The following is a 13,380-nucleotide window of genomic DNA, read 5'->3' as shown; positions in this document are numbered from 1 at the left end:
GTACTACAAGTGTATGTACTCCGAAGAATGGGGGGACAACATCTTTAGGAGTCACTGGAACATGGTTGGAATTGTTGGAATAACAAACACTTCCCTGGTTATCAGTGCTATGGGGTGATAGTGATGGCAAGAAGGGGTGATTTATGTGGGTTGGCCTCTGGGAGGGAAAGGTATGTTTCCCTGTCAAGATTGATGGTGATGTATTTGTGTGTCCCTTTGCTCGACTATCTCACCCCTGGAGAAAGATTCAACCTTTTGACACCCAGACTGGAATGGCTAAAAAGAGAAGGATATCTTGCGCTTACTTGGCACAGGTTAAACTTACTTGAACATGATCCGATTTATCGACATGTAATGTAATATTCCAGAATTATGAATTCAAATCACAAATTATAGGGCCTTCAAAAAGGTGTCAGCAGTTCTGTGCTATATACAGTGTTCTTAAAAGCACTTTTGATATTTTCATACTTTTAAGTTTTATGTACGTTGTACTTACATTGTACATGTAGGCCTATGTGACACAGTGAGAGAATAAATTTATACTCCCAAGGCTTTTTCTTGAAGTTTACAATTACCGGTACCAGTTACAATGTAAGTCTTTAACTTTGTTTCATATTATAGGTCTTACAAATATATGTTTTTTCTTATAAAATGTCAAACGAACATATTCATATCATATTTTACAACACAGGGCCAGCGGAACCATGGGGGGCTCATATCTTCATAATTGATTGTAATGAGTGTTCATTGGAATAGTTCATTAAGCACAACTTCAGTCTGGAAACAAAGACTAGCAATGACATTGAGATGACCTTGAATGCATACAAAGGTAATGATGAGCTGCACTTTGTAATATGTGTGTATAAAATTTGTGTATACATATGCTGCACATTAATGTTACACATTGTCTTGGACACACACAAGGACAGACACAAAGGGCCAGATGAGGATGATGGCTGCTGTGTCTTCACACCTAAGTTAGTTTGTGGAAGAAAACTTCGTCAGTTTCTTGCATTTTTAATGCCTTTGAGTTGAAAAACCTGCGAAGGAGGCAAAGAGGTTTGTTACTAAGAGTTTACTGTGTTGTTTTATGATGTACTACATGTATGCAGAAATGAGATCAGTATTGTTGAACTTGAATCGTGCAACTTCACAGACAGTAAAAATGTAGTGACTTTCTGGAGAAATGTGTGTACCACACATTGCATGCTCTCTGAATAGGGTCAAATGACAGTTGCTCAGTAACTATTGTGTATATGTAGCATACAGATGCATTGCTAGAACTGAGTACCGAAGTTGTTTTACAGTGCATAAGGCTGCCTGGTTGATTGTAACTGATTGCATACTGTGATTAGTGATATGTTGTTTGGAGACTTTTGTGTGAGATCTTCAGAATACTTACAATAGTTACATGCAAAGAGTAATTGTATTGATGGATCGAAGTATTTGTACTGTAGGCCTAGGGCTACACTAAAGGGTAAAGTAGCTAGTAGAATTTCTACTAGGTTTTGTGTATGATGTGTTATACCTGTATGAATATGAAGAGGCATTCTTAATGATCAATAGCACAGAGAATCTAATTGTTGCTTGCATGAATAGCTCCTGCCAAGGCTTCTGCTTCTGAAGGTTAAGAGAATGATTAGTTACACAGAAGTGTATGTTTAAGTACTGGCTAATCAAAGGAATATCACATTGCATCAGTATTGCCACAGTGAGAAAGTTACATGTATAGGCATAAGTCTACACATACCAGTATTTCAGTATCTGTAAAGAAAGCAGTGTTGAAGGCATTATAGTGTTTCAGTTATATGCAATAATGTTTGCATGGCATAATTCATATGCAATAATTGCAGTTGTTGTGTTTGCCTTTGAAATTCCAGTTTTCACGGAATGTAACACCGAATGAGTACCAAGGTAACAGAGTGTACGAGGAGTACAAACAACAGAAAGAGTGACAGAATAGAAGTAGGGTGTCTGAAGGTAATTTGCAATATTGCTTTGAGATGTCTTTCCGAGATTTTGCTTACATATTTGATAAGAGATATGTCTAAATACGAAATGTGCCAAATATCAAGGCTTATAGATGTTTTAATCACGAGATATAAGCTTCGAAAGTTGATGCCAGATTAGACAATTTTGGCCAGAATCGCGTGAAAAAAGTGGTTCACAGCGCGAGTGCGAGCACGTAAGATTTGGCCGCACAGCCCGGCTCGCGTGCGATCAATTGATGAGCGCACAGAGGCCATTAATACGCAACCTTCCATAGCGATTCCCGGCTTGGATACGCACTCGTAAGTCCCGCCCACTCTAACGTACGGCGCACGTTCCGCTCTGCAGTGTGTACTGTATACTCGACATAAACACGGAAGCTGTATGAGCTATCTCGCCATGACGTGACGGATTTGTAACCATCCATCGGCGGCCTGGCCTGCATCACCGGGGCCGGGGCCGGCTAGGGATGAGCCCGCAGATCGCGCCCGGTCGAACGCATACTGCCGGCATTAAACACTTACGAAGAGCCTGAAATCAGCGCTGATCAGATCGGAAAGGGTGTGTAAAGTGAGTATGATCGATATTGAAGTATAGTTTGACCTAAATTGTAAAATCAAGAATTCAGAGTCGGCGGTGTCTACCTTACCGATATGCGTTTTGATTCCACTTTCATACACGTGGCCGGCTTCTACATTGCTCAGTGTGCGCGAACATGTGTACCTGTAGAGCAGTACGAGTACCGACTCGGGATTTTAGCTATTGTTGCACTGAAATTTGGAAGCGCAAGCACGAACTTTGCGCAGGTTTTTTTTATATTTTATTTTTTGGTCATTTTAAACTCTTCTCTACATTTTCCTCTTTCCGTTTAAAAGTATATTTTATTGATTCTAGTGGTCTATTATTCTTTCCCGTGAAAACTGTACTGCTCTCGTACCGTATTCCCCCTTTCATTCATTACAAGATATGTTTCTGTCTTATTTTGTTTTCTTTTTTCATCCAAACTTCATCGCCTATTTGTAGCTCTCCTCACTCCTTCATTGTCTTGTTTTTTCTTCCAGGTATATATGCTTTTGATTTCATCAAGGTTCCAGGTTCTTCCAAGGAGGCTTTTCATCACATCTCTGCAGAACGGAACACGCGGCCTTTTTATAGAACGGACATTATTTTTTAATTCCAAGATCAACATTTTTAACGAGTGTTTCAATATGCATGTTTAGTGAAATACTATAGTACACGTGAATAATCAGCCAGTAATGTAACTAAGCCTATATATTTTTTTTTGAATTTGCATTTGCTTCAAGCGCTCAACCAATTACTTCCATGCTGTGAAGTTTCGCTATGAATTTGTCTCCGTATGTAAATGTTAAATGGATGTAAAATTCAAAATGTTATCTCATCCCTGTATTTGTATGTCATTCGTTGAGATTTATAAAACTTAGAAACACAGGCAAAACGATCAATTCTTCATAATTTTGACGAGAAACAGATAATGAAATGTTCACATCCTCGTATAGGCCCTATCACACACATTAATTGGTGTACTCTTGTTGCAAAATATTGTACAGTGATAAATTTGTGGAAAGAAATAATGTGAGAACAGTAACACGTCCATCATTGCACTGTTGCTGATCGAGTATGACGTTCGATTGTCGTTTGCTCTTGGGTATAATTTGTGAGATTTGGAATCAACATTTACGGAAACAGAACGCTCTTATCGACTACCGTTATCGCCGGATAAACGAGTGTCGAAAAATGAGAATATCAAATATGATTATGACTGGAAATTAATCAGAATAAAAGCAAAAACGGAACAGAAATCTATGAAAGAAACAATTGTTGCGTCTTTAGGTTGATTTGTGTCGCGACGTGTTCGAAGCAGATGATTATGAACGGATCTAAACGGAGAATAATCGTTCCTTTATGCGTATTTCTCAGTTGGCGTGAGTTTGTGTGTGTGTGTGTGTGTGTGTGTGTGTGTGTTTGTGGGGATTTATTGTGTTTGGTTAGTATTTGTTTATGTTTGATCAGTGCTACATGATATCGCAACTCCGTCCACGTGTGTCATGAAAACCTGATGCCTCAGACTTTCTAGAATATGCGACAGTCATTCTTCCGCTGGAAGCAGGAAAATGTATATTTCGAACAGATAGTAACCATCGTTTGGAACCGTGAAACTTGACTTCGATGTAACAGAAGTGGAGAGGTAAGTTTGTTTTTTTTTTTTAACCTATTTCATCAGGTTTCCGATTTCCCGACACATGAAAGCAAATGCAACGGAAATTTGTCTGCATTGAGCTGTTCATGCGATTGAGCAACACATTTGCGCAAGAAACAATTGTGGACGAATTCTGTTGAAGGAATAAGATTACACAGATTACAAACGTAAATCAAAACAAATACCTTGATTTTTTTTTTCTTTCAATTATTAGTTGCGGTTGAAAAATGTTCGCATTAGCGCATTACAAATGCTTTCAAAAATAGCACAAAACAAAACAAAAACAAACCTTTTGTGCGCAAAGTCACGCGTATGCCGATAAGGGAGAGCGAAATGACAAATACAAGATGTGTATGAAATTATCTACTTTGTAAAAATATTATTTTACAAATATCAAAATGTTATTGATTTAAAAGAAAAATTACTTACGGGATTCCAGGCGGAAACGAAGACTTGAGAAAACAAGACTTTGAAAACGTAATTCTTGGCAAGCTAGTTTATTGTTGATCGGCTAAGTGCAGTCATGAGGAATGAATAAGTATTCAGAATAATTTGAAATGCTTTAATAATTAATGAATTTATTATTTTCTTTCATTTTTCAATGTTTTATTTTGCGACTATTTAACCTCCGTTACCTTATACGCTTTTGAGTGCTACGTGTACTATGTTATGCATGCCAAGTACTTCACACGTCGTATCGGGCGGGCCGGCTCTGTATGCATTACGCGAAGCACGTGCGGACCTAATCTTCGCGCCGGAAGCGTCATTGTGGCTCATTTCGCGTAAAATGCATATGCATCAGTCCGCTTTACGCGTTGTCGCGCTGAAGTGATGAATATGCAAGCCGCGCCTCCTCCGTTCGCTGAGCTAGGGAGTGAGTGATATGGGTACTTTCAGCACACTTTTATAATATGATCCCGTGGAGCTAGCAAAAAACTAACCGTACCAATGGATTCCGGATAGCCGAAACCTCTTAACACTCAGTCAGCATTGCAAATAACGAATCCGTCTCGGAATAACAGCGAAGTTTATGTTTCTTTTGCCGATTTTCCACAGAAATACTTCGAATTTTGAAATGCTGACGGAGGGTAGTATGGAGCAAACTCTGCCCTTTCAGATGATACCTAACTTGTCGAGATTGTGGATTGGGATCAACCTAAGAAATTGCTGGAAAGGTGATTTTTTAGCGGAAAACCGTGACCACTTCTTGATGCGCGCGCTCGCCATTCATAATACACGCAGCGCTACACAAAACCTATGGGGGGAGATTTAGGGCGACACAACTCGGTGCGCGATCAGACACCCTAATAGAAGGAATTACATACATGCATTGTTACCAGATGGAACGAAGGATAGGGAAAGAAACAGAGAGAGAGAGAGGAAGGTGTTTCTGATTGCGATCCCTAATAAAGTACATTGCGACATTCCCGTAAAAACATTTGTCTGCTTGGAATTCTTGCGATCGACCACAACTACACTTACAGTGAAAACTCTTATCTCAGTGAAAACTGAATAGTGAATACTCTCCCTGCGTCAATTGATATTACGGAGACATGGCTGCGACTGAGAGAGATACAGCAGTACCAGTTGATGAGACTCTTGAGAGAATGGCAGAAGTGCAAGAAGAACGTAACAGACAGCCTACAGAAAGGGGAATACAGTGGAATTTGGATGTGAGAAGGAGAGGCTTTAGGAGTTCTCTAACCAAGTGGAGACGTTCCTGCAGTAAATTGAGAACGCTGTTGCTGGAAGATGATTATGACGAAATCAAACAACATCGTAACACACTGCAGGATTGTATGGATAAATTGATCGATGCACAGGAACAGTATTCAGCCATCTGCACAGAAGACAATGACATACTGGCTCAATTCGATGAGGTCGAGGCAGATCATGCATCTGTTATGAAAGAAACCTTCAACATCCTCAAGAATCTGCGATGTGATACTTCAAGTATGCATTCGGACGCACCTCACGAGAGATCTAGATATGAAACCGTCCAAGATGTTCAGATGAAAACTTCAGCGCAAGTTGTGCGTGATGATGTGACTCCTCTTACCCCAGAGACCAAGGAGACTCCCTTGTTAGAAATGGAATTGACCAGGAATCTACAGGATACTCTCCATCTTCATCGGCTTCCATTGCCGGAGCCCCCTGTCTTCAATGGAAAGCCGCTAAATTACCCAGCCTGGAAGATGAGCTATAACCTTCTCATCGAACATAGCAAGGTTCCACCCCATGAGAGGTTCTTCTACCTACTTAAATATCTGCGAGATGAACCAAGGGAAATGGTAGAAGGTTATGCCTTAGCAGGAGATGACATGGCCTACAGAGATGCGATAAAATCCCTGGATGAAAGATATGGCAACACATTTGTGATTTCAAATGCCTTCAGGGATCGATTGGACAGTTGGCCCAAGATAGCGCCAAAGGATTCTGCAGGACTGCGAAGGCTCTCTGACTTTCTGCGCCAATGCCACACAGCATCCAAGACGGTACATCATCTGAATCATCTCGACGACGAGAGGGAAAACAGGAAGATCACTTCAAAGCTCCCGGACTGGTTGATAACTCGATGGGGGCGAACTGTAGTCCAATGGAGAAAGGAAACTGGTGCATTCCCTCCATTTGCAGTCTTTGTCAAGTTTGTTGAGGATGAAGCTGCTATTGCTTGCGACCCAGTAGTTTCATTTGGGAGCTTGAGGGACGACAAACTGAGCCATGGAAAGCAGTCCAAAGCAAGATCGATGAACACGATGACTCAAGCTCAATCTGCAAACACGGAAGGTCGTAAATCACCCACCTGTTCATTCTGCGGGGCTGCTCATCACACAGACAAGTGTCAGTCCTTTGCGAAGTTAGATCTTCAGGCAAGGAAGGAATTCATCCTAAAGAATGGACTCTGCTACGGCTGTTTGCAGAGAGGACACATGAGCAGGAGTTGTCGACGCAGGCTGAGATGTGCGAATTGCAAAGGGCAACATCCTACGCTGCTTCACGGTGACACCAGACAAACGTTGAGCACTGAGAGCACAAAGACAGAAACACGGGTAGGACCTGACAAAACAACGAGCAACCGGACGGAGCACAGGTCCACAAGCTCCTGTTCAAGAAGTGATCACAGCCACATTTCCAGCTCAATGATTGTTCCTGTCTGGCTGTCCCACAGGAATGATGCAGGAGAGAGATTGACATACGCCTTGCTGGACACACAGTCAGACACGACCTTTCTACTGAAATCCATCAAAGATGAGATGGGGATACATGGTACTGAGGTCAACTTACAGCTATCCACACTGTCAATGAAAAACCAAAGGATAACCAGTGAACGTGTAGAAGGATTGTGTGTACGAGCTCACGATGGCAAGAACAAGATAGCTCTACCACCAACATACACACGTGACATCATGCCTGCAGACCGTTCTCATGTGCCGACTCCCAAGACTGCGAAGTCCATACCCCACCTGTGCAACCTTAGCAGCAAGCTTATGCCTCTCCAAGATTGCGACATAGGCCTCTTGATCGGCTATGATTGCGCAAGAGCGTTGATGCCCAGAGACGTGATTCCTGCACCATGTAACAATGGACCATATGGAATTCGCACGGATCTCGGATGGAGCATCGTGGGAACGATGCGTCCTAACTACATTTGTGAAGATGATGATCACATCGGTACCAGTCACAGATTGATGGCCAGGGAAATCCCAGATAACTTGGTCATAGACAGAAAGGAAGTTTTTCTTTCTGAGAAGACAACAACTAGGGAACAAATCACACCCCATCAAGTAAGGAGCCTTATGGAAGCCGACTTTTCTGATGTGAATGACGAAGGAACAGTGCTCTCACAGAATGACTACAAATTCCTTGATATCTTGGAAAAGGGAATCCACAAGAGTAGCGATGGTCACTATGAGATGCCACTTCCTTTCAAGGACGAGAGGCCTCAGCTTCCAAACAACAAAGCCCAAGCAAGGTCCCGGCTTATTCAACTGGAGAGGAGGTTCAGACACAACATGGAGTATCACAAGAAGTACACTGAAGTTATGGAAACACTCATCAGCAAAGGGTACGCTGAGAGTGTTCCAGTAGGCAATGATGAGAGTACTACGTGGTACATTCCACATCATGGAGTAATACAACCCAACAAGTTGCGGGTTGTATTTGACTGCAGCGCCCAGTACAGGGGACATTCTCTGAACAGTCACCTCCTAACGGGCCCAGATCTCACGAACAAGCTGACGGGAGTACTTTGTCGCTTTCGACGTGAGAATGTTGCATTCATATGCGACATCAAGGAGATGTTCCACCAATTCAAGGTCAATGAAGAAGACCGAGACTATCTCAGGTTCCTTTGGTGGAAAGGTGGAAACCTTGACGAGGATCCCAGCACATACCGTATGAAGGTACATCTCTTCGGGGCTGGGTCATCACCTGGTTGCGCAAATTTCGGTTTACGAAGATTGGCAACAGATCTTACTCAAGAGTTTGGAGAAGATGTCAAGAATTTCATTCATCATGACTTCTACGTTGATGATGGACTCCAGTCGATGCTCACAGCACAAGAAGTGATTCAGTTGATCACCAAAACCAAGCTGTTGTGCGAGAAGGGAGGTCTGCACTTGCACAAGTTCGTATCCAACAACAGAGAAGTGCTCAATGCTGTGCCTGAGGAGGACAGGGCCAAGAATGTGAGAGAGATCAACCTCCAACATGACGACCTGCCTATTGAGAGAGCCCTTGGCGTACAGTGGTGTGTCGAATCGGACACATTCAACTTCAGAATGACGCTGCAAGACAAGCCTCTCACCCGAAGAGGCGTATTGTCCACGGTCATGTCCATATATGACCCATTGGGACTGATAGCTCCACTCATTTTGCCGGGCAAACGAATTCTACAAGAGCTATGTAGCCTATCAGTCGACTGGGATGACCCCCTTTCTGAGGAACTGAGGACACGATGGGAGAGGTGGAGAAGTGACCTCCTCACACTTCCCACCGTATCGATCAACAGATGCTACAAGCCAGCTGACTTTGGAGAGGTGAAGTTCTCAGAGTATCATCACTTCGCTGACGCCAGCACCAGTGGGTACGGCCAGTGTACGTACTTGAGAGTCGCCAACCCTGAAGGACAAGTGCACTGTTCTCTTGTGATCGGAAAGGCCAGAGTGGCACCATTGAAAATGGTGACTATTCCTCGCTTGGAATTAACAGCTGCCGTTGTTGCGGTCAAGGTCAAGGCCTTCCTGGATACAGAATTGCAACTTGAAGGCGCTACTCACACCTTCTGGACTGACAGCAAGGTGGTTCTCGGCTACATTAACAATGATGAGAAGCGGTTTCATGTCTTCGTAGCAAACAGGGTTCATCAGATTCGAAGACATTCATCCACGTCACAGTGGAGACACATCGAATCGAGGGAAAACCCGGCTGATGATGCCTCAAGGGGTTTGACGGTAGCCCAGCTGAAGGATTCTAAGTGGCTACGTGGACCTGACTTCCTGTGGAAGAGTACACTCCCCGCTCAATCTACAGGAGAGAAATTCATGGTACACACTGATGACCCGGAACTGAAGAAGTCACACGTCCATACTTCTCATGTAAGCCCAAGTTTCCTACACTCAAGTAGACTGGACCGATTTTCGACTTGGCACAAGGCCAAAAGAGCAGTTGCCAACTGTATGCTGTTTATCGCTCGACTGAGGCAGCGGTGTGAGGAGAAACGCAACAAGAATCACAACAAACGTTCAGAGGAAGAGGCCATCAATGTAGAACGCCTAAAGATCGCCGAGATAGAGATTGTGAGACTGGTACAGAGGGAAACCTTTCCAGAAGAGATCCAGGCCTTGTCAGTGATAAGCAGAGGAGATGACCTGACTATGAGGCAGAAGACGCGTCAAATGAAAATGACCAGTCGTCTTCGCCAGCTCGACCCCTTCTTAGACGACAGAGGAATCTTGCGCGTTGGAGGACGCATTCGCAAATGCGACGAGCCATACGAGAAGAAACACCCGGTCATTCTTCCTCGTCAACACCACGTGACCGAACTTGTCATTCGTCATTGCCATGAGCAGACTGCACATCAAGGAAGGGGTACAACACTTAATCAGGTCAGGCAAAGCGGGTACTGGATCCTTGGAGGCAGTGGCAGAGTGTCCAAGTACATCCGGTCATGCGTCACCTGTAAAAGACTCCGTGGTCCTGCCTTGACCCAGAAGATGTCTGATCTGCCTCCCGATCGAATTACTCCAGCACCTCCATTCACTTATTGTGGAATGGATTGTTTCGGACCTTGGATGATCAAGGAAGGCAGGAAGGAGCTCAAACGATACGGACTCTTGTTTACGTGCATGGCATCTAGAGCCGTGCATATCGAGACACTCAACGACATGAGCACAGATGCTTTCATCCAGGCGTATCGCCGTTTTGTGTCAATCAGAGGTCCAGTGCGTCAGCTCAGATGTGACAGAGGCACAAATTTCGTTGGGGCTGCGTCTGAATTCCAGAGAGCTGGCAGTGAGATGGACCGGACCAAGGTGAAAGACGTCCTACTGAGAGATGGATGTGACTTTGTTGAGTTCAAATTCAATGTTCCCTCTGCCAGTCACATGGGGGGAGCGTGGGAGAGGTTGATCAGATCTGTCCGCACCGTGCTGGATGGGTTGCTGAACCATGCTGGGTCACAGCTTGACGACGAATCCCTACGCACCTTGATGCACGAAGCCGCTGCAATCGTCAACAGCAGGCCGCTGACAATAGATGATCTAAGTGACCCCGCACATCCCGCACCGCTGACCCCGAACCAGCTCATCACGATGAAGACCAGCGTCATCCTTCCACCACCAGGGTGCTTCCAGCGGGCCGACGTATATTCAAGGAAGCGTTGGAGGAGGGTGCAGCACCTGCTGAATGAGTTTTGGAGCCGGTGGAGGAAGGAGTTCCTGCACAACCTGCAGACTAGGCAGAAATGGACCGTTCCGCAGCGAGACCTAGGAGTCGGAGACGTGGTGGTGGTGAAGGATGACAACGCTCCTCGCAATGCCTGGCCCATGGGTAGAATAGCCGAAACTTATCCTTCAGGCGACAACCATGTTCGAAAGGTAAAGGTCGCGATGGGTGAGCAGAACTTGAATGGACTTGGTAGGCGAACCACTCCATGTTCATATCTTGACCGTCCAGTTCATAAACTAGTCTTGCTCGTCCCCCAGGAAGACCAGGAGTGATTCCCGGACAAGGAGCCAGTGCATAGTTATGCTCTAGATTGTTTCCTGTCGAAGAACCTTAGATAGTTTGAGAACTGTGACATCTAGTCAAGTTGTTTCATGCATGAATGAAAGCGTTTGTTTTGGACTTGTTTATACATTCAAGCACATATAAGTTGAATTCTTGCTAATGAACAATTCAAAGGCTAAGGAGTGAAGAACACTGTTTTATGACGCATTTGAACATTGTCAACTTCAATTCCCAGAAATTGTGTTTGAAACCACACAAACACATTGGAAGTGTTGCGGTAGTCCCAACTAAATGCAAAGTGAACAGGAATCTCACTGTTATTGTTAATTGAAGTGTATGAACAATTTGAAGAGATTGCAAATGTTGCCTTTGTCATATAAAACATGTACGACATGTTCCAGATAACGAAAGTTATTGACTCTTCGAGCATAAAACTCAAAGCATTGCTTGATGTGTTATCTTTACAAGACTTGAGAAATGCACACAAGATATATAAATTGAATAATTCTGTTACTGGAGAGATCGATTGCAAATAGCAATTTGTGTCGAAATTGTGGACATTTGGTCCAATTTGTGCCAAGGGTTCTGAAATTGTGTTAATAAGTGCAGATGTCTCTAAATTGCGTCAGTTCATTGTTTAGAGATTCCAATTCACATACTTATTGAGTAAATTGGTGTCCAATTTAAAGGAGCCATGTAATGAGTGTTCATTGGAATAGTTCATTAAGCACAACTTCAGTCTGGAAACAAAGACTAGCAATGACATTGAGATGACCTTGAATGCATACAAAGGTAATGATGAGCTGCACTTTGTAATATGTGTGTATAAAATTTGTGTATACATATGCTGCACATTAATGTTACACATTGTCTTGGACACACACAAGGACAGACACAAAGGGCCAGATGAGGATGATGGCTGCTGTGTCTTCACACCTAAGTTAGTTTGTGGAAGAAAACTTCGTCAGTTTCTTGCATTTTTAATGCCTTTGAGTTGAAAAACCTGCGAAGGAGGCAAAGAGGTTTGTTACTAAGAGTTTACTGTGTTGTTTTATGATGTACTACATGTATGCAGAAAATGAGATCAGTATTGTTGAACTTGAATCGTGCAACTTCACAGACAGTAAAAATGTAGTGACTTTCTGGAGAAATGTGTGTACCACACATTGCATGCTCTCTGAATAGGGTCAAATGACAGTTGCTCAGTAACTATTGTGTATATGTAGCATACAGATGCATTGCTAGAACTGAGTACCGAAGTTGTTTTACAGTGCATAAGGCTGCCTGGTTGATTGTAACTGATTGCATACTGTGATTAGTGATATGTTGTTTGGAGACTTTTGTGTGAGATCTTCAGAATACTTACAATAGTTACATGCAAAGAGTAATTGTATTGATGGATCGAAGTATTTGTACTGTAGGCCTAGGGCTACACTAAAGGGTAAAGTAGCTAGTAGAATTTCTACTAGGTTTTGTGTATGATGTGTTATACCTGTATGAATATGAAGAGGCATTCTTAATGATCAATAGCACAGAGAATCTAATTGTTGCTTGCATGAATAGCTCCTGCCAAGGCTTCTGCTTCTGAAGGTTAAGAGAATGATTAGTTACACAGAAGTGTATGTTTAAGTACTGGCTAATCAAAGGAATATCACATTGCATCAGTATTGCCACAGTGAGAAAGTTACATGTATAGGCATAAGTCTACACATACCAGTATTTCAGTATCTGTAAAGAAAGCAGTGTTGAAGGCATTATAGTGTTTCAGTTATATGCAATAATGTTTGCATGGCATAATTCATATGCAATAATTGCAGTTGTTGTGTTTGCCTTTGAAATTCCAGTTTTCACGGAATGTAACACCGAATGAGTACCAAGGTAACAGAGTGTACGAGGAGTACAAACAACAGAAAGAGTGACAGAATAGAAGGAATTACATACAT

At 43.0% G+C, this 13,380-nt stretch overlaps 1 protein-coding gene across 1 annotated transcript; it reads left to right on the top strand.

Annotated features, from left to right (window-relative positions):
- Positions 1 to 5,760: 5,760 nt before the first annotated feature.
- On the top strand, positions 5,761 to 11,427 carry LOC139714351 (uncharacterized). The gene has a single exon (XM_071626060.1). It carries the CDS (start codon positions 5,761 to 5,763, stop codon positions 11,425 to 11,427), a length of 5,667 nt encoding a protein of 1,888 aa, XP_071482161.1.
- The last annotated feature ends 1,953 nt before the right edge of the window (positions 11,428 to 13,380 follow it).

The sequence above is a fragment of the Diadema antillarum genome, unplaced genomic scaffold (assembly GCF_040938485.1).
Source record: "Diadema antillarum isolate AM-2024a unplaced genomic scaffold, OU_Dant_1.0 seq00002246_RagTag, whole genome shotgun sequence".
NCBI lineage: Eukaryota > Metazoa > Echinodermata > Echinoidea > Diadematoida > Diadematidae > Diadema > Diadema antillarum.
Note: the sequence above shows the minus strand (reverse complement) of the source record. Positions and strands in the feature narration are given on the sequence as shown.